The 25,257-nt window shown below is 32.3% G+C and overlaps 3 protein-coding genes across 3 annotated transcripts; all 3 read right to left on the reverse strand.

Moving 5' to 3' along the window:
* Nucleotides 1-4,215: 4,215 nt before the first annotated feature.
* Nucleotides 4,216-5,561, reverse strand: LOC116023657 (NAC domain containing protein 52-like). The gene is made up of 3 exons (XM_031264657.1): nucleotides 5,348-5,561; nucleotides 4,913-5,193; nucleotides 4,216-4,722 (listed from the first exon to the last, which is right to left on the reverse strand). Exons 1-3 carry the CDS (start codon nucleotides 5,559-5,561, stop codon nucleotides 4,216-4,218), a joined length of 1,002 nt encoding a protein of 333 aa, XP_031120517.1.
* A 6,047-nt stretch (nucleotides 5,562-11,608) lies between these two features.
* Nucleotides 11,609-12,318, reverse strand: LOC116023658 (protein FEZ-like). The gene is made up of 2 exons (XM_031264658.1): nucleotides 12,096-12,318; nucleotides 11,609-11,949 (listed from the first exon to the last, which is right to left on the reverse strand). Exons 1-2 carry the CDS (start codon nucleotides 12,316-12,318, stop codon nucleotides 11,609-11,611), a joined length of 564 nt encoding a protein of 187 aa, XP_031120518.1.
* A 5,551-nt stretch (nucleotides 12,319-17,869) lies between these two features.
* Nucleotides 17,870-22,373, reverse strand: LOC116023659. The gene is made up of 2 exons (XM_031264659.1): nucleotides 22,301-22,373; nucleotides 17,870-19,062 (listed from the first exon to the last, which is right to left on the reverse strand). The coding sequence occupies exons 1-2, from the start codon at nucleotides 22,371-22,373 to the stop codon at nucleotides 17,978-17,980; spliced, it is 1,158 nt and encodes a 385-aa protein (XP_031120519.1). The 3' UTR covers nucleotides 17,870-17,977.
* Nucleotides 22,374-25,257: the final 2,884 nt, after the last annotated feature.

A 25,257-nucleotide genomic window follows, 5' to 3' on the forward strand; every position in this document is an offset into this window, starting at 1 on the left:
TTTTTTTTTTTTTTTTTTTTTTTTTTTTTTTTTTTTTTTTTTTTTTTTTTTTTTTTTTTTTTTTTTTTTTTTTTTTTTTTTTTTTTTTTTTTTTTTTTTTTTTTACTTCGAGATAAATGTTTTTCAGGTAGCATTATATAAAATAAATTTTTTAAAAAATTATGTATAAAAAATGAAAAAAAAAACACCTGAATTTTTTCATTTTTTTTTGTCAATAGTCCATAAATTTAATTGTAAATTGTAACACAAATTTTAACAACCCTTCTTTCACTAATTTAGATAATTCAAGCCCATCAAGTATATTTGAAACACCAGTACTAATTTAAGAACTGAATTCACAAAAATGTATAATGAAGCATTAGATCCAGGTTTGGCAGAGGCAATGGTGTTTTAAATATGCAAATTATACTATGGACCATAATCCATATTGTAGGTGTGGATCATTAATACGGAGTAAATGTTTATTTTTGATATAATAATTGGTTCAAATAAGTGTTTGGTTTAGGGTATAGAATAGTCAATTTAATTAAGTAATCGTCGAACAGACGATTGTTATGTCATGGATCCGGGTATTACCTTGCAAGATGGACTCGGGTCCATAGTATAATTTGCCTCTTGAAAATTATTTGTGTGTCAAAAAAAAAATTAAACCATTACATTTAAAAACTTTTGAATAGTATAACAATACTTTAATAATTAATTAGGGTTTTATTTCTACCTTAATATTTCATATTTATCATTTTTTCTAGAAAAAGTAGCATTATATTAAACACGATGAACAAGAAAAAAAATTGCACACGACTTGCACATTGCATGCACATGGTCGAGACAAAATAATTACATATAACCAAGAATAAAAAGCAGTTTAAATTAAGTATATTCCAACAATTAATATATTCTACCACAGTCCACGCACAGACGCCCCAAAAAAAACATTAATAACTTTCAACGTACAAAAATGAAAGAAATATAGGAGATTGAAGACTAGGAATATAATGGAGAAAATGGGTAGAGAAGGGAGTGAGGGTATTTATAGTGGAGAGGTGATGCGTGGAGACTGAAGTATGTATGGTAAGGGACTAAGGGACGATTTGTGCTTTGTTTCAGTAAAAATTTAATTAATTTTCACTATTTTATTTTATTTTAAATTTAATTAGACCACGAGATATTCTGAGCAGATCGTAGGTGACACCTTTAAACCCTTATCAACTCAGACTAAAGTATCCTTAAATTTTTAATTTGTAAATATATATAAAATTATTTAAAAATTTCACATAAAAATTAATATGAAAAATATGAGAATTTTAATTAGAAAAAAAAAGTATCAAATAAGCGTCATAAGCTGAACAAATAATGAAATTGAGCCCCTGACTATAAGTATATCGAGAACCCTTAAATTAATAAAAAAGTATAATTAAGTATTAATCTAATATATTTAGTAGTTTATCACTGATTCGATAATGCGTGGCATTTTTTATACTTATGTGGAATTGTGGATCCAATTTATAAATACATGACATTTTTATAGAATCCTATTATACAATTAATTAATTAATTAATTAATATTTTGTATTTTTACGAGGCAATCGCTGATTGTCTTTGAAGATCTACGTACATAGGTATAAAACTGACACATATTTGCAAAATTAAATTAGCGTTTAATTGTAAATTTTTTTCAATTTTAAGGGATCTTGATGGAACATTTTTTAATTAAAAAATTTAGTTGTACTATTTGTTCGGTTTATGAGCTTATTTTACTCCTTTGTCCTTATAATAAAGTTAATTATAATAAAGGTAATGCACATATAGGTTGGATAGAATAATAAGTCAATCATTATACCATGAATCATGCACTGACATAAGGTTTATTTTTAATATATTAAACAATTATTTTTTGTACACATTAAAATGAATCTTATGTATGCTAAATAATATAAACGCTTATCAGTGGTCTAATTTGTAATGCGTGGCATTTTTATACTTATGTGGATCCAACTGTATAAATACATGACATTTTTATAGAATCCTATTATACAATTAATTAATATTTTGTATTTTTACGAGCAATCGCTGATTGTCTTTGAAGATCTAATTAATATTAGGTACTTTCATATATTATTCTCAAAAAAGTAGGATTTAATTGTAATTTTTTTTTCCCAATTTAAGGGATCTTGATGGAACATTTTTTTAATTTGAGAATTTAGCAGTACTATTTGTTCGACTTATATATGAGCTTATTTTACTCATTTCTTCTTATAATAAAGGTAGTGCACATATTGGTTGGTTAGAATAATAAGTCAATCATTATATATACTATAAATCACTGACATAAGATTTATTTTTAATACTATACATTAAACGCTCATTTTTGTGTACATTAAAAAGAATCTTAAGTATATTAAATATAAACATTTATCAATGATCAATTTTTAATGTGGACCATAGTCCACAATATAATATGTTATATTTGGTATGTAATATTAGCCTATTAGGTAAGTGTTGCCCAGATAGGCAACTGCATGCGATTATGGTAATGATAAAATTAAAAGGTAAGTGCAAATATAAATTCTAAATGTACGTACGTTTATATTCTAATATTACATTTCAAAAAAAATATTCTAATATTACATTTGAATTTAAAAAAAAAAAACATATAGTATTAATATTTTTGAATTGTATTTGTACTTGTGTAATTCAGCGTGATACCTGGACATATTTATAAATTTTGATGATGCTAATAAGAGTTAATTACCAATTTGGTCCCTCGACTATTGGGATTTCACCACTTTGGTCCTTGACAATTTTTCTTGTCTAATTAAGTCATCGACTTTGAAAAAATTAACCAATTTGGTCCTTCGTTTATTTTGGTGTTAAACAACCGTTAAATCGGGACCAAATTGGTAATTTTTCTATAGTCAAGGGACCATTTCGGTAATTAATTTTTGACTGAAATGATCCCTTGACTATAATAAAATTACCAATTTGGTCTCGATTTAACGGATATTATCAAACAGTAAAATAAACAAAAAACCAAATTGGTTAACTTTTTCAAAGTCGAGAACTTAATTAGGTAAGAAAAATTGTCGAGGACCAAAGTGGTGAAATCTCAATAGTCGAGGGACCAAATCGGTAATTAACTCATGCTAATAATGTGTAACGATAGGAACTTTATAACTCCCAAAATTTTGTTAAATTTTTGCTTTGTTAGGATAATTTGTAAAGGCCAAAATAAGACAGGATTTTGCTCAAAGTTCTGTCTAGTAGATCTTATGACCGAAATACCCCATAAGTAGAAGATCTTAATGTGTGATAGGTTTATACTTCAGCACAAGTTATCCCATAGATCCTATAATAAACATCAAAAAACATGATTATAGTATAATTTGATAGATCGTAAATCACTTTTCGATAGAAGAACCCTTTTGAAAAATTCAAGCAAACTCTAATTTATAAAGATCGATCAATTTGGCTTATGAGCAAAACTATCAATGACATACCTTTATTTAATTTTTTTTAAAAGCTACCTTTATTTAATTTATGTGTTGAGGTTTTCAGGTAGATGGTTTAACATCCGATCCAATCATGACTAGAATCAACAAAACTGTCAGAATTAGGGTTTGAGAGATCTTAGCTTCTCAATGTAGCAAATTCAATGTCTACCAATTGAAGTACGTATGATGGCTTGACAACCGTGAAATAACTCCATTGATAAGGACGATCTAACAATACTTAGTAAGTATATACTACGTATATTCTAATTTTACAACATTTGAAATATATATATATTTTTAAATCTTGTTAATATCTTTGAAAAGTATTTGTATGTGAAAAAATATAATTTAAATCATTAAATTTAAAAAGTCTTGAATAGTTTAACAATACTCTAATAATGAGTAGGGTTTAACTTCTACCTTAATATTTCATATTTATCATTTTTTTAAAAAAAGAATTAGCATTAAACACCATCAACAAGAAAACAATTACACACAATTTGCACATTGCATGCACATGTAGTTATGTACATGATCAAGACAAAATAATTATATATAACCCATGATAAAATTGCAGTATAAATTATGTATCTATTTTCCAACAATCAATATATTCTACCACATAACGAAAATAACAACAACAACAAGTATAGAATGTATGAATAAAAAAACCTAACTTAACAAGTTTGAAAGATAGATTGTTTGAAAAATATAAGAGTTTAATTTAAAAATGAAGATTCTTAAGGCGCCTATTTTCCTCCTCCAACTGCTTATTGCTCTCCAGAAGTCTCCTGATTGTAGCTTCTGAGTTCATCATTGAATCCATGAGCTTGTTCCTCTCTTCTTCTAGGTCATTGATGAACTTGAGATAGCCTGGAGGCACTGACTTCTCAAGACACGAGGAGTTGAAAGCGCCGACAACCTTAGGAGGAAGAGGAAGATGAGAATGGTTTTCCAGATTTGGTTGAGCGGACAGGGAGAAATTCAAGAGCCCAGGTTGTGGAACTGGAACATCTGTGGACAACGATGAAGCTTCATCAGATGAAACACATTTGTTGCCGGGGAAAAGATCAAACTTCAACATGTTTTTTGTGTTGCTTGTAAACCCTGCTTGTCTCATCACTTCATCATTATTTTCCCACTCTTCTTCATTGAATGGGCCATATACGCCGCTACACGGTGGCCCCATCTCATTCTTGCAGAATATTTTACACAGCATAAACGAATCATCCTATCCAGGCCAAAAAAAGAAAAACAAAAACAAAAACATTAAAGATTCTTGTCCAAATTGAGCCCTAACAGGCAACCTTATTAATAGTGAAGGAGTAAATCACGATTTTGAACTCTCAAGAATTAGAAGAAAGGAGCGGAGAATGCAAATTAATTAAAATAAAATTGCATATAATGCAGCGTATATGTACCTGATCTACTCCAGCCTTGTCTAATTCTGCCTCTACAAGTCTGTATTCATGCATTACCCAGTTGGTCCTCCTCCCATTAGGGGGTCTCCCCGCATGATAAACTGGGGTTTTCTTCATACCTACAATCTCACGTTTATGGCTCACCGTTTGATCCTTCTCACTCGTCTTCCAGTACCCTTTCTCGGTTAATGACCTGTTAATAAGCCTCGACCCCTTATACTTCTTCTCAAAACCCACCAAAAAGTACCACTCTTGGTCTGTGCTATTCACTGCACTAAACGCTGCAAATATAATGAAACCAAATTTAATTTAGAACAATTTAATATCACGCTCGAAGCACGAGAAATGCACGTACTGCATGCAACGTAACATTTATCTAAATTTTAATTAAAGAATAGAATGCCAAAATTAAGATGAGATGAAAGACAAACTAACCATGAAGCTCCCATGGCTCATGCTTGTAGATATCGACCACAGCAATCGCCTCCACATGGAATGGCTTCCCACGGACCTTACGACGGAGGTAGTACACCACCAGCTCCTCGTCGGTGGGGTGAAATCTGAACCCAGGACCCAACCTCCGCGTAGGCGCCGCAAGAGCCAGATCAAGATTACCTCCTGTCAATGCTGCCGCCTTTTGTTTCTCCATTTTCCCAACAAATTAGAGACTCCTCCTGCTGCCAAGCACCTTGTGCTCTGATAGCACCTCTTCTTGATGGAATGTCATACGATTCAATTCAGATAGTTGAATATTGACTTTTTGGACTTCAATAGATAGAGAAAGTATATAACAAATATTACTTTATAATTAATACATACGGTTAAAGCGGCCTAATTTTTGACAAGTCGGCCTGCCACACACGTGGGTTAGGATTCATGCAACCCTAGCCTGCCCCACATGAGGTGGTGGCTCATAGGTCATGTCCATTATACCCGCTCTTTCGCGGGCCAAATTTTTTTGTAGCCCATACTCACTCCACTGTGGGGACTGGCCAGCCCACGGGCTTTGGTCTACTTTGATAGCCCTATTTGTAATAGTGTCAGTAGTACTAAAAACAAATTCATGCTTAAAGTATATAGGTAAAAAGGGTTTACCTCCAGTCGATTTTAATTGGACCGATGAGATTTGAGTAGGTATTTAAAATTAGTCTAGCGTAATCTATTCTTGAACAGGCTGAATTTTGGAGGCTTAGGATTAACCTGGTTTCAGCCAAGAAAAATAAATATATAAAGAATGAGAGGAGACGGAAGACTGAGAATGGAGCAAATGGGAAGAGAGGAAGAGTGTATTTATAGTGGAGAAAGTGAATGTAAGGGACAGCGCGGCAACACCCATTTTCCCGTTGTCATAGGCAAATAGATATATACGAAACAAAATTTCCTAAAACGAAAATAATGAATCATGAATCATGATTTTAGTGGAATGAATGAATTGAATTATTCACTATATTCGACCTTGAATTAACAGATATAGTGTGACTTTTTGAATGCTCAAGTTGGTAATAATCCTAGCTATATTTGGCGTAGTATTTTAGCAGGTTAGAGTGTCCTTAAGCTGGGGCTACTCGTACAATTGGTGATGGAATGTATACAAAGGTGTGGGGATGACCTTGGTTATATGATCTGGTCAATCCATTCCTTCAAACCCCCTATGTGGATGAACTTAATGATACTAAAGTAAGTGGCTAGTTAGATGGACAGGGCAACTAGGACCTAGAGATCCTTCATGATTTATTTGAACCTACAGATGTGCATATGAGTGATGTTCTACATGGGAAGACTTTATATGAGTTTATGCATTCTGTTCTGAGCTCCCCATATGTGGACTGTGAGGTGCGAATGGCTGCTACTTTATGGGTTTTATGGCTTGTGCGCAATGAGGTGGTGTGGCGTAATGGCATTTGGACAATGGATAATATTTGCATGCAAATCCATTGTTTACAGGCCAGCTGGAAGGAATTATATGTTAAATCTAATTTACCTACACCTATTGCTAGCCCCGCTATTTGGCTTCCTCCACAATTTGGCTTCCTTAAATGTAATGTTGATGCAACGATATTTGACGATGGTGCAGGTTATGGTGCGGTGCTTCGGAATCATGAAGGTAGATTTCAGGTCGTTTGTCAATTGTTCGTGACCCTTTCATGGCTGAAGCTAGTGGTCAAGGAAGTTCTTACTTGGATTAAAGATGTTGGGCATGTTAATGTTATTATTGAAACTGATTGTTTAAACTTTGTCTTGCTTTTAGTTCCGGTTCTTTAGACTTTTCGTATGTTGGTTCTATAGTTAAGCATTGTCGGTCGTTGGCTATGGACATTGGGAACGTTTCTGTTCACAATGTCAAGAAGTTAGCAAATCATGTGGCTCATGTACTTGCACGGGCAATTAGTTCTTTGTCTGGCCTGGGTTCGTGGATTTCTTTCCCTCTGATTGTATTGCTGAGTTGGTGATGTATTAATGATGATATTGATCTCATTTTATTTAAAAAAAAAAACAAATTAATTGATCTTTATATTTAAAAAGGCACATATATTTTAACAAAACATACAAATAATGTTGAATTATTAACTATATTTGCAGTCGTTTCAGTAAGTAGGAGAAACGGCTGCCGTTAGTCGTAACGGAGCTCCGTAACTGTACTACAGTTCATCTCAAAAGATATTGCCTTACATTTGTTTTTATATTATCAAATGAAACTGTAGTTATATCGAAATGTAAGTGTAGTTGTGTTGAAATGTAACTGCAGTGTATATAAACTAATACTGAATAACAGTTTCACATTTTTTTGTATATATTATCCAATGGAACTGTAGTTATATCGAAATGATAGTGTAGTTGTATTGAAAGAAACTGCAGTGTATTATAAAAGAAACTGTAGTTGTGTTTCACATATTTGAGTGTATAATATCGAATGAAATTGCAGTTATATCAAAAAGGAACTGCAGTTGTACTGTGGTGAAAGAGAACTTTCTCTACAGTTGTGTTGAAAGGGAACTGCAGTTGCGCGGGACGGAGCCATTTCAACCGTTTGTTTTCATTAATCAAAACGACGTCGTTTTGATTCATGGCCCACAATTCATTGTGGACCGCGGTCCACAGTAAAATTTGCGCTTCGACCCTTATAAATGAATTAACAAATTAATTGATCTTTATATTTAAAATTAAAAGAGCACAAATATTTTAACAAAACATACAAATAATGTTTAAATATAGTGGGTCTCGGATATGTAGATTGCAATAATAAATTAGTAAGTACGTGGGTAAATCCAGGTAATGACCATGCTTATATGGTAATAATTATAATAATAAAAGCAATTGGTTATAAAAATCATAAGCGTTAATTTATATTCTATATATAGAGAGATTTGAAAATTTTAAAAAAGATCTTCTTTTTTTTTTTTTTAAATCAAAAGATCTTGTTAATATCTTTGAAATTTAATTATTTGCTATTGTGAGAAACAGAATTTAAATTTTCATTTTCTATTTTATAGAATATTACTTTAATTTGCATTTGATTTTGATAAAGAAATTACTTTTTCCTTTATTGTTTTTCTAACTTAGTGAATTCTCATATTGCTACTACATTCATGTAATAATCTTTATGGCTTTAATATGTTCAGTTTAATTCACTATTTAAATTTAAATCAGTTTGATCGTCCATGTAGTTTTAAAATTTGAGGACAAAAACTAATGTAACTATATATTCTAGAGTAATTTACTTGATCAAAATAATTTTAAAAAATATACTCCATCACTATCTTTTTATTTTATGTGTCTAGTTCAATTAACGATGTTTAAATTATAATTTAATTTTCCATTATATTAAATTTATTATAGCATATAAATTTTATATATTTAGAAACTATAAAAATATAATTTTTGAGTACTACTGACTCTGTTATAATGTAGTATTTGTTCATAGCTACTTTTCTCAACCTACTGAAGCATAAAGAGTCAATAATTACCTCCACTGAGGCTCGAAACACTCCCATCATCCATGTGAGAGTGTTTTTCGGGACAAAAATTTTAAAAATATAATTAAACACACAAAAAATTTAAAAATAAAAAAAGTATTTAAAAACAAAGAAAAACGAGACAATTTTGACTAATGAATAACAAATAAGATATATAAAATGGAATAAAATTATTATTTTTCTTAAATTAATGCACCAAATATTGACTTAAATGATGTGGCATAGGGATAAGTCGCAAATTTTTATATTCATTGTGCCATCAATTAATCAAATCATGTTATTTGAGGTGAAATATTATGTTAAAAACAATTAAAGGTACAAAAAACAAATAGTATATATCCATAATTTTATATGCATTATGTTAATATTATGTTAATTATGCTTTTATTATCTACTAAAACTTTACTTTTGTCTCCCAAGGTTTTAAACAGATTTTTATTAATTTTATTTTTAATGAATGTATTTAGTCAATCTTTGTATATATATGGTATCATACATTATTTATTAAAAGTTTTTGCGGTAAATATCTTGACAATGATTATTTCAGAATATATAAATTACAATTCAACTGTGTATGTAAATATTATCTGATTATTTTTTTAATTGTATGAAAATAAAATTTATATTAGATAATTGAAAAAAAAAAGTATAATTAAAAAGAAGCAATAAGTAATAATAAAACTAAAAATAATTTATCAATAGAGAAAATTTCACTTTTGATCCTATGACTATTAGGATATTGTTAATTGGCGTTTTACAAATTGTAAATTTGAGTTCACAACTATTCAATTGTTCTCAATTTTAATCCTTCTTGCCAAATTATCGGCGAAAAGTAACTAAATAATTTTAGTGTGTAAAATGATGAGGGCAAATTAGTCTTTTGCTTCTTCAATTTTCTTCTTTAATTCTTAAAAAGCCGCCCGACTTGCTGGTGTACGTATTTTATCATTTCTGACTTAGTACCGCCCAAACAGTGCAGGAACAAGAGCGAAGGAAATATGTTCAACAAATCAAATCCGGCCTCCGGCTAGCTCCGTTATTTTCTTCATTGCGTTTAGGGATGTCAATTTATCTCTAAACTAACGGGCTGGCCCGATAAGTCCGAAAAAATATAGATTTAAAATTTTAAAAAAAAAAATAGCCCGATAAAAAGCAAGCTAATTGGGCTGGCCCTATAGGGCTATTGGGTTGAGTCGGACTAACCCGACAGACTATCGAGCCAGACCGTCGGGCAACAATGTAGATTGCCGACAATGGACGACATGCGGATTGCATGCCGACGACTCCGATCGCCAACTACAACTCTTCTATTGCTAATGCTTGATTATGGTTTTTTTATTTGAATTGGAATTAATTATTAAATTTAACTTATTTTTTATGAAATAAATAATGTTTTCAAAACTTATTCCGCTCCACTGAATGTGTATCCTCACTCGTATTTTTCAATTTTAGTTCATTGATTTAGTCCGATTGATAAGCTCGATAACTCGTAGTTTAGGGTTAGGGTTAATCCAACCATCTGGCTGAAATTGACGGCGGGTTTGGACGGACGAGATGCAAGACATTAATGTTTGATCGAGGCGGACGAGGCAGTTTGATATCAGAAGTAGTAAACCTGGCATGGTTTAATGTTTGATTTGTAGGTGGAATCTTATGGAAGAATGATTGGGTTTAGATGTATGTGCTATATATGGAGTGTAGATTAGAATTAAGGGCTGGATTGTTAGATAGGAATGCAATCTCCTGAGTAATGATGTGTGTGTTTATAATAATAATAATGAGTTGCATGCCTTAGTGTTCTTTTGCTTTCTTTCCGGATGAGATGTAACATTCCTTAGGGAAGAAACAATATTATTTTTCGATAATAGGGAGGCTTTATCAAATTATTATGTCTTTAACGTTGTTATAGAATAACATAATTATTGGTATTCACTTCCTTACAAAATATGATCATTACTATTTCACTACACATCAAATTTAATTAATGGACTGCTACTAGTAATCAAACACAATATAATATTATAATAATGTATGAATTTACGGACAATGTAAATGATTGGTTATAAATTATATAAATAAGGAATGTTATAATCTTATAAAGTATTATTTTGATTTTAAAAGGATAAATTATGCTTGCATGTGATACATATGTTGTCTTTTTATTTATGTATTTAATTTTTATATAGATTTGAGGGAATGAAATTGTATGTACACATACACGATGGACTACAGAGTATGAGTTTACGATGAAAAAAAGGGAATTTAAACAAACAATAGAGAAATTGAAGCAGAAAAATAAAAGTTCCTAGATTTGGCTGTACATTCGAACATTGTCATAATGCAAGTAAATTTAAACAAAAGCGAAATAAACATAAAATTGTATGAAATAAACAACAAAAATAATTTAAAAAGTACTTAATAATTTTATGGCAAAAACTTGTGTGAGACCGTCTCACCATGAGACGGGTCGGGTTGGGTCGGATCAAGATGCAAATGTAACATACACTTATATGCTCAAATGTAACACTAATCAAGAATAAAATTTTTATATTACTTATAAGGGTAAATGTAATACTTTTAAGGAAAATACAATAATTTTACATTTTTTATTAGTGTTGTTACACTTGAGAGTATAAGTATGACATGTGCACATTGTTTTGACCCAACCCGACCCGACCCGTCACACGAATAATGATTCGTGAGACGATCTCCGACCCTAATTTTATATGTATTTGCAGCCAACCAGCGGTGAGGTGGTGGACAGAAAAAGCGTTGGTTCAACTGGCGGAGGTTGTTGTTCTTGATTTTCCGGCAGCTCCCTTGCACGACGGTGATCTTGATTATCTTTTCCGGCGGGGAGGAGGTTGAGATCCAAATTCAAACATTTCCCATTATTATTATTATTTTCTTCCTTTTGGGGTGGTACCCTTTTCTCCAAGCTGGAAGAGCTGGGGCTCAACTGCGAGGCGGCGGCGGCGGCGGCGGTGGAGTTACGGTGGCGTCTCATGTGGCCGCCCAACGCCTGGCCGGACGATTGGTCTGTGCTATTCACTGCACAAAACGCTGCAAATATAATGAAACCAAATTTAATTTACAACAATTTAATATCACGCTCACAGCACAAGAAATGCACGTAATGCATGCACCATTTTATCTAAATTTTAAAGAATAGAATGCCAAAATTAAGATGAGATGAAAGACAAACTAACCATGAAGCTCCCATGGCTCATGCTTGTAGATATCGACCACAGCAATCGCCTCCACATGGAATGGCTTCCCACGGACCTTACGACGGAGGTAGTACACCACCAGCTCCTCGTCGGTGGGGTGAAATCTGAACCCAGGACCCAACCTCCGCGTAGCCGCAGAGGGAGCCGCAAGAGCCAGATCAAGATTACTTCCTGTCAATGCTGGCGCCTGTTGTTTCTCCATTTTCCCAACAAATTAAAGACTACTCGAGCAGTCAAGCACCATGTATTCAGATAGCACCTCTTTTTGATGGAAAGTCATAGGATTGAACTCAAGTAGTGAAATATTGACTTTCTGGACTGCAACAAATAGAGGAAATATATAATAGATATTACTTTGTAATTAATACCGTCAAAGCTGCCTAATTTTTGGCAAGTCGCCTATCACACCCACGGCCTACCAACCCACGGGCCAAATTCTTTTGTAGTTCTAACTCGCTCCATTGTGGGGATGGGTCAGCCCACTTTGACAGTCCTACTTATAATAGAGTCAATAGTACTCAAAAAAAAAAAAAAACTATTTGTTAAAGTATATAGATAAAAAGGGTTTCTAGCGTAATCTATTCTTGAACAGACTGAATTTTGGAGACTTAGATTAACCTGATTTAAGCCAAGAAAAATAATATATATGTGAAGAATGAATGAGAGGCCAGGAAATGGAAGACTGAGAATGGAGCAAATGGGAAGAGAGGAAGAGTGTATTTATAGTGGAGAAAATGAATGTAAGGGACAGCGCCGCAACACCCATTTCCCCGCTGTCATAATCAAATAGATATATATGAAACAGAATTTCCTAAAAAGAAAATAATGATTCATGAATATGATTTTAGTGGAATGAATGAATGAATTGAATTATTCACTATATTTGACCCTTATAAATGAATTAACAAATTAATTGATCTTTATATTTAAAAAAGCACAGATATTTTAACAAAACATACAAATTAAATAATGTTGAATTGTTCACTATATTTGCAGTTGTTATACGGTTGACCATGGTACACAATGCATTGTGGACCATGGTCACAAAACAACGCCGTTTTAGTAAATAGGAGAAACGACTGCGGTTAGTCATAACGGAGCTTTAATTTGTAACTGATACTACAGTTCATCTCAAAAGATACTGCAGTGTATATAAACTGATACTGAATAACAGTTTCACATTTTTTATGTATATTGTCCAATGAAACTGTAGTTATATCAAAATGATATTGTAGTTGTGTTGAAAGAAAACCGCAGTGTATTATAAAAAGAAACTATAGTTGTGTTGAAAGAAAACTGAATAATAGGTTCACATATTTGAGTGTATAATATCGAATGAAACCGCAGTTATATCGAAAAGGAACTGCAATTGCGTTGAAATGGAACTGTAGTTGTGTTGAAAATGAATTGCAGTTGTGTTGAAAGGTAACTGCAGTTGCGCGGGAGGAGCCGTTTCAACCATTTATTTTCATTAATCAAAACGACGTCTTTTTGATGCATGATCCATAATCCATTGTAGACCACGGTCCACAGTAAAATTTGCGCTTGACCCTTATAAATGAATTAACAAATTAATTGATCTTTATATTTAAAAGAGCACAGATATTTTAACAAAACATACAAATAATGTTAAATATAGTGGGTCTCGGATAGGTAGATTGCAATAATAAATTAGTAAGTACGTGGGTGGATCCAGGTAATGACCACGCTTATTATGGTACGTTATAATTATAATAATAAAATAAATTGGTTATAAAAATCATAAGCGTTAATTTATTATATTCTATATATAGAGATTTGAAATTTTTTAAAAAGATCTTGTTAATATCTTTGAAATTTAATTATTTGCTATTGTGAGAAATAGAATTGAACTTTTCATTTTCTATTTTATAGAATATTACTTTAATTTGCATTTGATTTTGATAAAGAAATTACTTTTTCCTTTACTGTTTTTTCTAACTTAGTGAATTCTCATATTACTACTACATTCATGTAATAATCTTTATGACTTTAATTTGTTCAGTTTAATTTACTATTTAAATTTTAATCAGTTTGACCGTCGATGTAATTTTAAATTTGAGGACAAAAACTAATGTAACTATATATTCTAGTGTAATTTACTTGATCAAAATAATTTTAGAAAAATGATACTCCATACATATCATTTTGTGTGTCTACTTTAATTAACGATGTTTGATTGAAATTATTTATAATCTAATTTTTCATTATTTTAAATTTATTATATTATATAAATTTTATATATTTAGAAACTATACTAAAAATATAATTAAACACACAAAAATTTTAAAAATAAAAAAGTGTTTAAAAGCAAAGAAGAACGAGACAATTTTGACTAATGAATAAGAAATAAGATATATAAAATGGAATAAAATTATTATTTTTCTTAAATTAATGCACCAAATATTGACTTAAATGATGTGGCATAGGATAAGTCGCAAACTTTTATATTCATTGTGCCATCAATTAATCAAATCATGTTATTTGAGGTGAAATATTATGTTAAAAAAATTAAAGGTACAAAAAACAAATAGTATCCATAATTTTATATGCATTATGTTAATATTATGTTAATTATGCTTTTATTATCTACTAAAATTTTACTTTTGTCTCCCAATGTTTTAAAAAGATTTTTATTAATTTTATTTTTAATGAATGTATTTAGTCAATCTTTGTATGGTATCATACATTATTTATTAAAAGTTTTTGCCGTAAATATCTTGACAATGATTATTTCAGAATATATAAATTACAATTCAACTGTGTATGTAAATATTATCTGATTATTTTTTTAATTGTATGAAAATAAAATTTATATTAGATAATTGAAAAAAGTATAATTAAAAAGAAGCAATAAGTAATAATAAAAATAAAAATAATTTATCAATAGAGAAAATTTCACTTTTGATCCTATGATTATTAGGATATTGTTAATTGGCGCCCACGAGTTTACAAATTGTAAATTTGAATTCACAACTATTCAATTTTTTTCAATCTTAATCCTTCTTGCCAAATTACTGACGAAAAGTAACTAAAAAATTTGAATGTGTAAAATGATGAGGGTAAATTACTCTTTTGCTTCTTCGATTTTCTTCTTTAATTCTTAAAAGGCCGGTCCGGTGTATTTTTATCATTTCTGACTTAGTACCGCTCATTTCTGACTTAGTACTGCCCAAACAGTGCAGGAACATGAGCGAAGGAAATATGTCCGACAAATCAAATCCCGCCTCCAGCTAGCTCCGTTATTTTCTTCATTGTATTTAGGGATGTCAATTTATCTCTAAACCAACAGGCCGGCCCGATAAGTCTGAAAAAAAAAAAGCCCGAGATGCAAAATGTCAGAGATTAATATTTGATCGAGGCGGACGAGGCACTTTGATATGAGAAGTAGTAAAGCTGGCATGGTTTAATGTTTGATTTGTGGGTGGAATCTTATTATGGAAGAATGATTGGGTTTAGATGTATGTGCTATATATGGAGTGTAGATTAGAATTAAGGGCTGGATTGTTAGATAGATAGGGATGCAATCCATCTCCTGAGTAATGATGTGTGTTTATTATCATAATCATAATGCAGTGGTTGATTACTCTCCATTTATGAGCTAGGATTCAGAAATCTGCATGCCGTGCTATAGGAAACCAGATCAGAGTTTTAAAACATGCATGAATCCTCAGTTGGCTTAGAACAACGTAACGAAGTAGAAGCGCGGTGACGGAGATTGACGATGGTCAGCATTGCCAAGAAGGAAAAGACTAAATTGTCCATATGTTGAACCTGTTGAAGTCAACATCTTCATTAGGATATAAACTTGTAACATCTTATTTGGAAGAGTCACATAGATGTCATTAAGTTATAAAATAACAATAGTCCGTTTGGAAACCATCTAATAATATAACAAACCATCTTCTTCTAAGTTATTCTACTTTATAGTCCGTTTGGAAAAATAAAAAATATTATTTTTTAAATGATCACTTTTTAAAAAATATTTTCCATTTCAAAAGATGTTCTAAAAGTTAGCAAATGATTTTTTTTTTATTTGGCTGAAAGTCATAAAATTGTATCTTTTTTGTTTGATATATTTTTGAAAAAAATTCACTCTTGGTCTTATGACTCTATTGGGTACTATTAATTGAGGTCCATAAATTTAAAAATTGTGACTTTGACTCCACAAACACAACAACAATAATAATAACCGTATTCACAAAATGCTATGGAGTATTATATTATATTAGAGATCAAAAGTGTTTTTCTTCTTGACTGAATAATTATATTCTAGCTAATATATATCCCGTGCATTACTATATATTTTATATTAAAAATTCTTACCCAAAAAAGACAAAATTTTCTCTCCTCCAGTGTCCTCACGCCCTGTCCCATTAGGATAGTGGATGGGTAAATCATGGTAACTCAGCAGTCTATTACGTGGAAGGACCAGTATCTAGTGCCCACAAAAGACCCATCACATAGAGTGTAACTCCCACACTAGGTTATTCAGGCTCAATATGGTGTCTTTGCCCATAATCTACTACCTAAGAACCAACTTATCCCACACTAGGTTGTTCAGGCTCAATATGGTGTCTTTGCCCATAATCTACTACCTAAGAACCAACTTAGCTGCCTGGACATGCTATATTAAAAATTCTTAGATGCTCACAAATTATAAGTATAAATTATTCATATTTAAAGTTATATATTGTCTTTATAATTTGTTGTGGAATCATTAAAAAAAAAAAAGTTATTGCTTTAAAAACTATTAGAATCTTAGCTTACTGCATGAGTTCATATAAAATAAATAAATAAATAATCTTCTATCCCTAAAGTAATATTGCGGCACATAAACCAAAATTAATGAGTTAACCACTATGTAATGTTCATTTAGTCAGATATTATTGGAGAATTTTTAAGGTTTAGTGTTATAGTGCTAACTGCTAAGTTTGGGATTATAATATTTGAATGTTCTAATGACTTAAATATTATAGTGTTCATGGCTAAGACCTAAGGCCTCCATAGCCTAACTCACAAAGGAATTGAACAAGAAAAAACTATCGGTTCTTACACTATTACACATGTCGTCTAGAAAGAGAGGCATATAATAGTTGTCAAAGATCATATATATGTTAATAGAAACACGCATGAGTTGCATGCCTTAGATCAGAGTACTTTTGCTTTCTTTCCGGATGAGATGTAACATTCCTTAGGGAAGGAAATAATATTATTTTTCAATAATAGGGAGACTTTATCAAATTATTAACTGATCAAAGTATGCTTGTAAACGCCATCATGTCTTTAACGTTGTTATAGAATAACGTAACATAATTACGGGTATTCACTTCCTTACAAAATATGATCATTACTGCTATTTCACTACATATCAAATTTAATGGACTGATACTAGCAATCAAACACAATATAATCATATAATAATGTATGAATTTACAAACAACGTAAATGATTAGTTATAAATTTTATAAATAAAGAATGTTATAATCCTATAAAGTATTATTTTGATTTAAAAAGGATAAATTATACTTGCATGTGATACATATGTTATCGTCTTCTTCTTCTTCTTCTTCTTTTTTGTTTTTTTTTTATTTTATTTTATTTAGATTTGAGGGAATGAAATTGTATGTAAACATACACGATGGACTACACAGTATGACTTTACTATGAAAAAGGGAGATTTAAACAAACAATAGAAACATTGAACCAGAAAAAGAAACATTCCTAGATTTGGCTGTACATTCGAACATTGTCATAATGCAAGTAAATTTAAACAAAAGCAAAATAAACATAAAATTGTATGAAATAAACAACAAAGATAATTTAAAAAGTACTTAATAATTTTATATGTATTTGCAGCCAACCAGCGGTGGGGTGGTGGACAGAAAAAGGGTTGGTTCAACTGGCGGAGGTTGTTGTTCTTGATTTTCCGGCAGCTCCCTAGCACGGCGGTGATCTTGATTATCTTCTCCGGCGGGGAGGAGGTTGAGATCCAAATTCAAACATTTCCCATTGTTTTCTTCCTTTTGGGGTACCCTTTTCTCCAAACTGGAAGAGCTGGGGCTCAACGGCGAGGCGGCGGCGGCGGCGGCGGAGTTACGGTGGCGTCGCATGTGGCCGCCCAACGCCTGGCCGGAGGAGAATTCTGCGCCGCAGTAGGAGCACTCGTGAATCCTGGGCGAGGACTTGTTGGCGGAATCGTAGAAATGGTATGGGGCCGAAGAGATTTTGGGGGCCTTGTTGAACGGATAAGGATTAATGTCTTCTTCATCGTACAATGCCAACGGCCTCTTCGCGGAGGCGGTTTCCGCCGTCGTCAACGGCGCCTTCTCCTTGGTGTGGCTTGTCCGGTGGCCGCCCAGCGCTTGGAACGTCGGGAACGTCCGCCCGCACGTCCTGCATTCGTACACGTACATCCCCACTTTCACCCCTCCCCCTCCCCCGCCGCCCCCGGTGGTCGTCTCTATGTATTTCTTGCTGCAGAATTTGCTCCCGCCGCCGCCATTGTTCCACGCGCCGCCGTTGTTGTTATACGCGCCGCCATTGTTATTCCACGCGCCGCCAGTATTATTGTACGCGCCGCCGATTTCCTCCTCCTTGTGAATCGGAGACTTGGGAATGGCGGGAGGGGGATGGCGCGAGGCTCCGCCGCCGCCTTGGGAGAGGAGCATGAGGCAGCGAGCCATGTCCTCGTCCTCGGGCGTGGGCGGGGCGGGGATCGGCGCGGAAGTTGCGGCGTTATCAGCAGCATCTCCGGCGGGGGGAGAATGCGGCGGTGTGGTGGTCGCCGTGATCATGGTGAAAGAGATGGGAGAATGGGGCGTTGAGCGTGAGCGTTTGGTTCTTTTGCCCTTGACGATGTGGGAGAGATCCTGCAGCTGGTTGGGACCTCCGGCCACCTCCTCTAGAGCATCCATTATCTCTGTCCCTCCACCACGCACCACCACAACCAACAGATTAAAAGACACAAATAATAATAAATTTGAATGAGAGGTGAACAAAGAAGAAGAGAGTGGGGCTCAGACACAGAGAGAGAGAGAGAAGCACATACACACCTAAATTAATTGCGGAATTAAATAGTGAATGGGAGAGGTTTAGAAGTCAAAATTAAGAGAGACGGATAGATGTGATTTTCACCTCAAACAAACATTCCCATTTGCCAACCAAAATTACTGTGCATACCTATGATTTTATATTGTCATTTATCCATCTAAACACATCCGGGGCAAAATGGTCAAATTATCGACTTAATAACCATATCATAAAACTACAAATTCGACTTTTAACCAGAGTGGTTATTGGCTTTATTGGTTTGGGTCAATCAGCTATAGGCAATCTAAGCTTAAGCTGGTTTACCTCATTGTGATCATTTGCCGGTTAGAGTTACTAAGCGGGGTTTACTCCATGCATACCCTTAGATAAACGAATGAGATTTTTTCTCATTTCTCACACTAGACATGCACAGCAGTACAATCTCACATTATTAAAAAAAATTGAGATAGACGAATGAGATTTTTTCTCCATAAACGATTATTAAGAATTTTTTTATACATTATTTATAAATTCCATTATAGGTTAACCTATGTCCCTCTCAAAAAAGTAAATTATTATGGAATACTAATGACTACATAAGATGCCTCAGTGGAGGCAATACTAACTCTTGTACTTCAATAGGTTGAGAAAGTAGTTATGAACAGATAGTGTATTGTAAAGTTAGTAGTATTAAAAAAAATGACTACATAAGATTATACTATAACAAGTAATCACATTCTGAAATATTGACCATACTATAACTAGAATATGATTAATGACTATACTATATATAATAAGTGCACTACATAACACCTAGGGATAGTAATACTAATACTAATTAATGTATGTTAATCATCGATCAATTAATGTTGTTGACCCCTGTACCACCTTGCCACGTCAGATAGATAATTAGTGGTTTACTCAACTACTCAATTAAGTAAATAATCCATCAAATGTTTTACAATTTTTTTGAATTTTAGGGATTTGCACTTTATCAAGGTTTTAAATTAATGTTTGATAAAAATAAAAATAATAAAAAAAGTTAAAAAAACGGATTGGTCATAATATGTTAAAATTCAAAACTTTAAAAATAATAACGTTTTAGATTATAAAATTATACGGAGTATTTATTTAGTTCAGAATATTACGTTGTATACTAATATATTATGAAGTTATATTTATATAATATTTTATTTTGCCAATAATTTATATTTATATAATACGTAAAACCTAAAATATATTTACTTTATATCTCCATTTTAATTGCATCATAAATGCACAAGTTTCCAATAGAGTTGTTATCAGGTACCACAACAACAACAACAAAAATAATTGTTGATATGTTATATCACATGCATATGTAAAAATGTACACATTAATCTCATCCTTCCTTTGTGTTGATTAAGGGTTGAAAGTTTTTTTAAAAAATAAATAAAAAGAGAGAGAGAGAAAAAATGCAATGATATTTTTATTTTTATAATTATAATTGTATATTTGTAAATGTTTGGTAATGCACTCACGAATATCTAATAATTCATACATGTGAGTGCATTGTCAGTTATTCACATGTGTTATCAAATATTTTCAAATGAATCGTCGTAATTATGAAAAAATAATAATAATAATGATACAAACCCCTAATGTATTTCCCTACAAATTTTCCCTATTGAGGTGTCAATGTGTCATTATGTAATTAATAGTTAAATTTATTTATTAATTAGTGTTGGGTTAGTCAATTCATTGACACCCAATTAATGAAAGTCACATCATGAAGGGAAAGTACGTTGAGAGGTAAAAATTAAGAGGGAAAATGATCATTTCATTACGAAAATCATGTAACTATATTTTTTTCTTAATTTTTTTGCTCTTTATCAACTCATATGGATTTATGCGATAAATCTACACTTTAATTTTTACATAGAGTAGGTGTTTAATAATATAACTAATTTTATTAATATGAGTTAAATATGTGATATAATTATATTTTTTTCCAAATTGGCTTAGCTTGATTTCTTGCCAATAAGGAAAATAAAGAAATTAACCAAATTAGACAGAATAATAGATCCTAACTATATATTTACAATCTGCCATACTTTAATTAAGTAAATGACCAAATAGGGAAAATAAATCTTTGAATTAAATTTAATTATTTGCTATATTACCTTATATGAAGTATAGTGAGTCGCAGGATATACTTTGCATGGCATTGCTTGGGAGTTGGGACAGATACGTGGCAAAGGCCTCTTTTTTTTTTTTTTTTTTTTTTTGAGTACACGTTTTACCGAAGTTAATTAATTACTATAAAGTCTTTTTGCTAAAAAGGAAATACAGATATTTTTGTGTACAGATTATTATTATTACTTTTTTCGTTTTTTCACAGCTCAGTTCATATCAGCAAAACAAAACAAAACAAAAAGAAAAAGAATAACTAACTTATTTTGTATTTTTAGATTGAAAAAAAAAAACATAACATTGCACTATAATGGATTGTAATAAAAGTTTAGGAAAATGTTATTTTTCCCTAGTATTTCACCCCCTGATGTGACTTATAATCATGGTTTTAAAAAATTCCTCGGGTGTTCGGAGAGCGCCTAGCGCCTAGGTGTCCGTGTATTTTTTTAAAATTTATTTAAAATTTTAAGACTTAATAATTTACTACTTTAATAGTTAATATTAAAATATTAACATTAACTTAAAAATATCATTTTAAAAAAAACTTAAAAATATCTAGAATTTGAATGATTTAGGGTTATTTACTTCAAAACAATATCATTTTGAATGAAATAACCCATAAAAAAAAAAAAGAAGAACAATAACTAATCGGCCGATTAGGTGGTCTAGTCGGTGCCTAGGCGGCCTAGTTGGTGCCAATGAGGCTTAGGCGGCCTAGTCGGCCGCCTAGACCACCGATTTTGGTGATACGCTTGGCGGCAAGTCGGTGCCTAGCGCCGATTAGCCAAATTTTTGCAACACTAATTATAATTATTGAGGGGAAAATTGTAATATATGTCTCTTACAAATATGCCAATTATCAATGTCACTCGTGAATTATTGGTGGTGTAAATGTCGTTGCCAATCAATTTTCAAAACATGACATATATTGCGTCTCCCCTAATATGAAGAAGNGGTGTGGCTTGTCCGGTGGCCGCCCAGCGCTTGGAACGTCGGGAACGTCCGCCCGCACGTCCTGCATTCGTACACGTACATCCCCACTTTCACCCCTCCCCCTCCCCCGCCGCCCCCGGTGGTCGTCTCTATGTATTTCTTGCTGCAGAATTTGCTCCCGCCGCCGCCATTGTTCCACGCGCCGCCGTTGTTGTTATACGCGCCGCCATTGTTATTCCACGCGCCGCCAGTATTATTGTACGCGCCGCCGATTTCCTCCTCCTTGTGAATCGGAGACTTGGGAATGGCGGGAGGGGGATGGCGCGAGGCTCCGCCGCCGCCTTGGGAGAGGAGCATGAGGCAGCGAGCCATGTCCTCGTCCTCGGGCGTGGGCGGGGCGGGGATCGGCGCGGAAGTTGCGGCGTTATCAGCAGCATCTCCGGCGGGGGGAGAATGCGGCGGTGTGGTGGTCGCCGTGATCATGGTGAAAGAGATGGGAGAATGGGGCGTTGAGCGTGAGCGTTTGGTTCTTTTGCCCTTGACGATGTGGGAGAGATCCTGCAGCTGGTTGGGACCTCCGGCCACCTCCTCTAGAGCATCCATTATCTCTGTCCCTCCACCACGCACCACCACAACCAACAGATTAAAAGACACAAATAATAATAAATTTGAATGAGAGGTGAACAAAGAAGAAGAGAGTGGGGCTCAGACACAGAGAGAGAGAGAGAAGCACATACACACCTAAATTAATTGCGGAATTAAATAGTGAATGGGAGAGGTTTAGAAGTCAAAATTAAGAGAGACGGATAGATGTGATTTTCACCTCAAACAAACATTCCCATTTGCCAACCAAAATTACTGTGCATACCTATGATTTTATATTGTCATTTATCCATCTAAACACATCCGGGGCAAAATGGTCAAATTATCGACTTAATAACCATATCATAAAACTACAAATTCGACTTTTAACCAGAGTGGTTATTGGCTTTATTGGTTTGGGTCAATCAGCTATAGGCAATCTAAGCTTAAGCTGGTTTACCTCATTGTGATCATTTGCCGGTTAGAGTTACTAAGCGGGGTTTACTCCATGCATACCCTTAGATAAACGAATGAGATTTTTTCTCATTTCTCACACTAGACATGCACAGCAGTACAATCTCACATTATTAAAAAAAATTGAGATAGACGAATGAGATTTTTTCTCCATAAACGATTATTAAGAATTTTTTTATACATTATTTATAAATTCCATTATAGGTTAACCTATGTCCCTCTCAAAAAAGTAAATTATTATGGAATACTAATGACTACATAAGATGCCTCAGTGGAGGCAATACTAACTCTTGTACTTCAATAGGTTGAGAAAGTAGTTATGAACAGATAGTGTATTGTAAAGTTAGTAGTATTAAAAAAAATGACTACATAAGATTATACTATAACAAGTAATCACATTCTGAAATATTGACCATACTATAACTAGAATATGATTAATGACTATACTATATATAATAAGTGCACTACATAACACCTAGGGATAGTAATACTAATACTAATTAATGTATGTTAATCATCGATCAATTAATGTTGTTGACCCCTGTACCACCTTGCCACGTCAGATAGATAATTAGTGGTTTACTCAACTACTCAATTAAGTAAATAATCCATCAAATGTTTTACAATTTTTTTGAATTTTAGGGATTTGCACTTTATCAAGGTTTTAAATTAATGTTTGATAAAAATAAAAATAATAAAAAAAGTTAAAAAAACGGATTGGTCATAATATGTTAAAATTCAAAACTTTAAAAATAATAACGTTTTAGATTATAAAATTATACGGAGTATTTATTTAGTTCAGAATATTACGTTGTATACTAATATATTATGAAGTTATATTTATATAATATTTTATTTTGCCAATAATTTATATTTATATAATACGTAAAACCTAAAATATATTTACTTTATATCTCCATTTTAATTGCATCATAAATGCACAAGTTTCCAATAGAGTTGTTATCAGGTACCACAACAACAACAACAAAAATAATTGTTGATATGTTATATCACATGCATATGTAAAAATGTACACATTAATCTCATCCTTCCTTTGTGTTGATTAAGGGTTGAAAGTTTTTTTAAAAAATAAATAAAAAGAGAGAGAGAGAAAAAATGCAATGATATTTTTATTTTTATAATTATAATTGTATATTTGTAAATGTTTGGTAATGCACTCACGAATATCTAATAATTCATACATGTGAGTGCATTGTCAGTTATTCACATGTGTTATCAAATATTTTCAAATGAATCGTCGTAATTATGAAAAAATAATAATAATAATGATACAAACCCCTAATGTATTTCCCTACAAATTTTCCCTATTGAGGTGTCAATGTGTCATTATGTAATTAATAGTTAAATTTATTTATTAATTAGTGTTGGGTTAGTCAATTCATTGACACCCAATTAATGAAAGTCACATCATGAAGGGAAAGTACGTTGAGAGGTAAAAATTAAGAGGGAAAATGATCATTTCATTACGAAAATCATGTAACTATATTTTTTTCTTAATTTTTTTGCTCTTTATCAACTCATATGGATTTATGCGATAAATCTACACTTTAATTTTTACATAGAGTAGGTGTTTAATAATATAACTAATTTTATTAATATGAGTTAAATATGTGATATAATTATATTTTTTTCCAAATTGGCTTAGCTTGATTTCTTGCCAATAAGGAAAATAAAGAAATTAACCAAATTAGACAGAATAATAGATCCTAACTATATATTTACAATCTGCCATACTTTAATTAAGTAAATGACCAAATAGGGAAAATAAATCTTTGAATTAAATTTAATTATTTGCTATATTACCTTATATGAAGTATAGTGAGTCGCAGGATATACTTTGCATGGCATTGCTTGGGAGTTGGGACAGATACGTGGCAAAGGCCTCTTTTTTTTTTTTTTTTTTTTTTTG

This window comes from Ipomoea triloba, chromosome 6 (genome assembly GCF_003576645.1).
Source record: "Ipomoea triloba cultivar NCNSP0323 chromosome 6, ASM357664v1".
Lineage (NCBI taxonomy): Eukaryota > Viridiplantae > Streptophyta > Magnoliopsida > Solanales > Convolvulaceae > Ipomoea > Ipomoea triloba.

What these genes read in the sequence shown, in the direction of transcription:
- LOC116023658 (XM_031264658.1), bottom strand. Translation starts at nt 12,318, where the DNA reads ATGGAGAAACAACAGGCGCCAGCATTGACAGGAAGTAATCTTGATCTG. An exon ending in TGAGCCATGGGAGCTTCATG is followed by an intron (nt 11,950 to 12,095) that starts GTTAGTTTGTCT and finishes TTATATTTGCAG; the next exon opens with CGTTTTGTGCAGTGAATAGC.
- LOC116023657 (XM_031264657.1), bottom strand. Translation starts at nt 5,561, where the DNA reads ATGGAGAAACAAAAGGCGGCAGCATTGACAGGAGGTAATCTTGATCTG. An exon ending in TGAGCCATGGGAGCTTCATG is followed by an intron (nt 5,194 to 5,347) that starts GTTAGTTTGTCT and finishes TTATATTTGCAG; the next exon opens with CGTTTAGTGCAGTGAATAGC. An exon ending in ACAAGGCTGGAGTAGATCAG is followed by an intron (nt 4,723 to 4,912) that starts GTACATATACGC and finishes TGGCCTGGATAG; the next exon opens with GATGATTCGTTTATGCTGTG.
- LOC116023659 (XM_031264659.1), bottom strand. Translation starts at nt 22,373, where the DNA reads ATGTACGTGTACGAATGCAGGACGTGCGGGCGGACGTTCCCGACGTTC.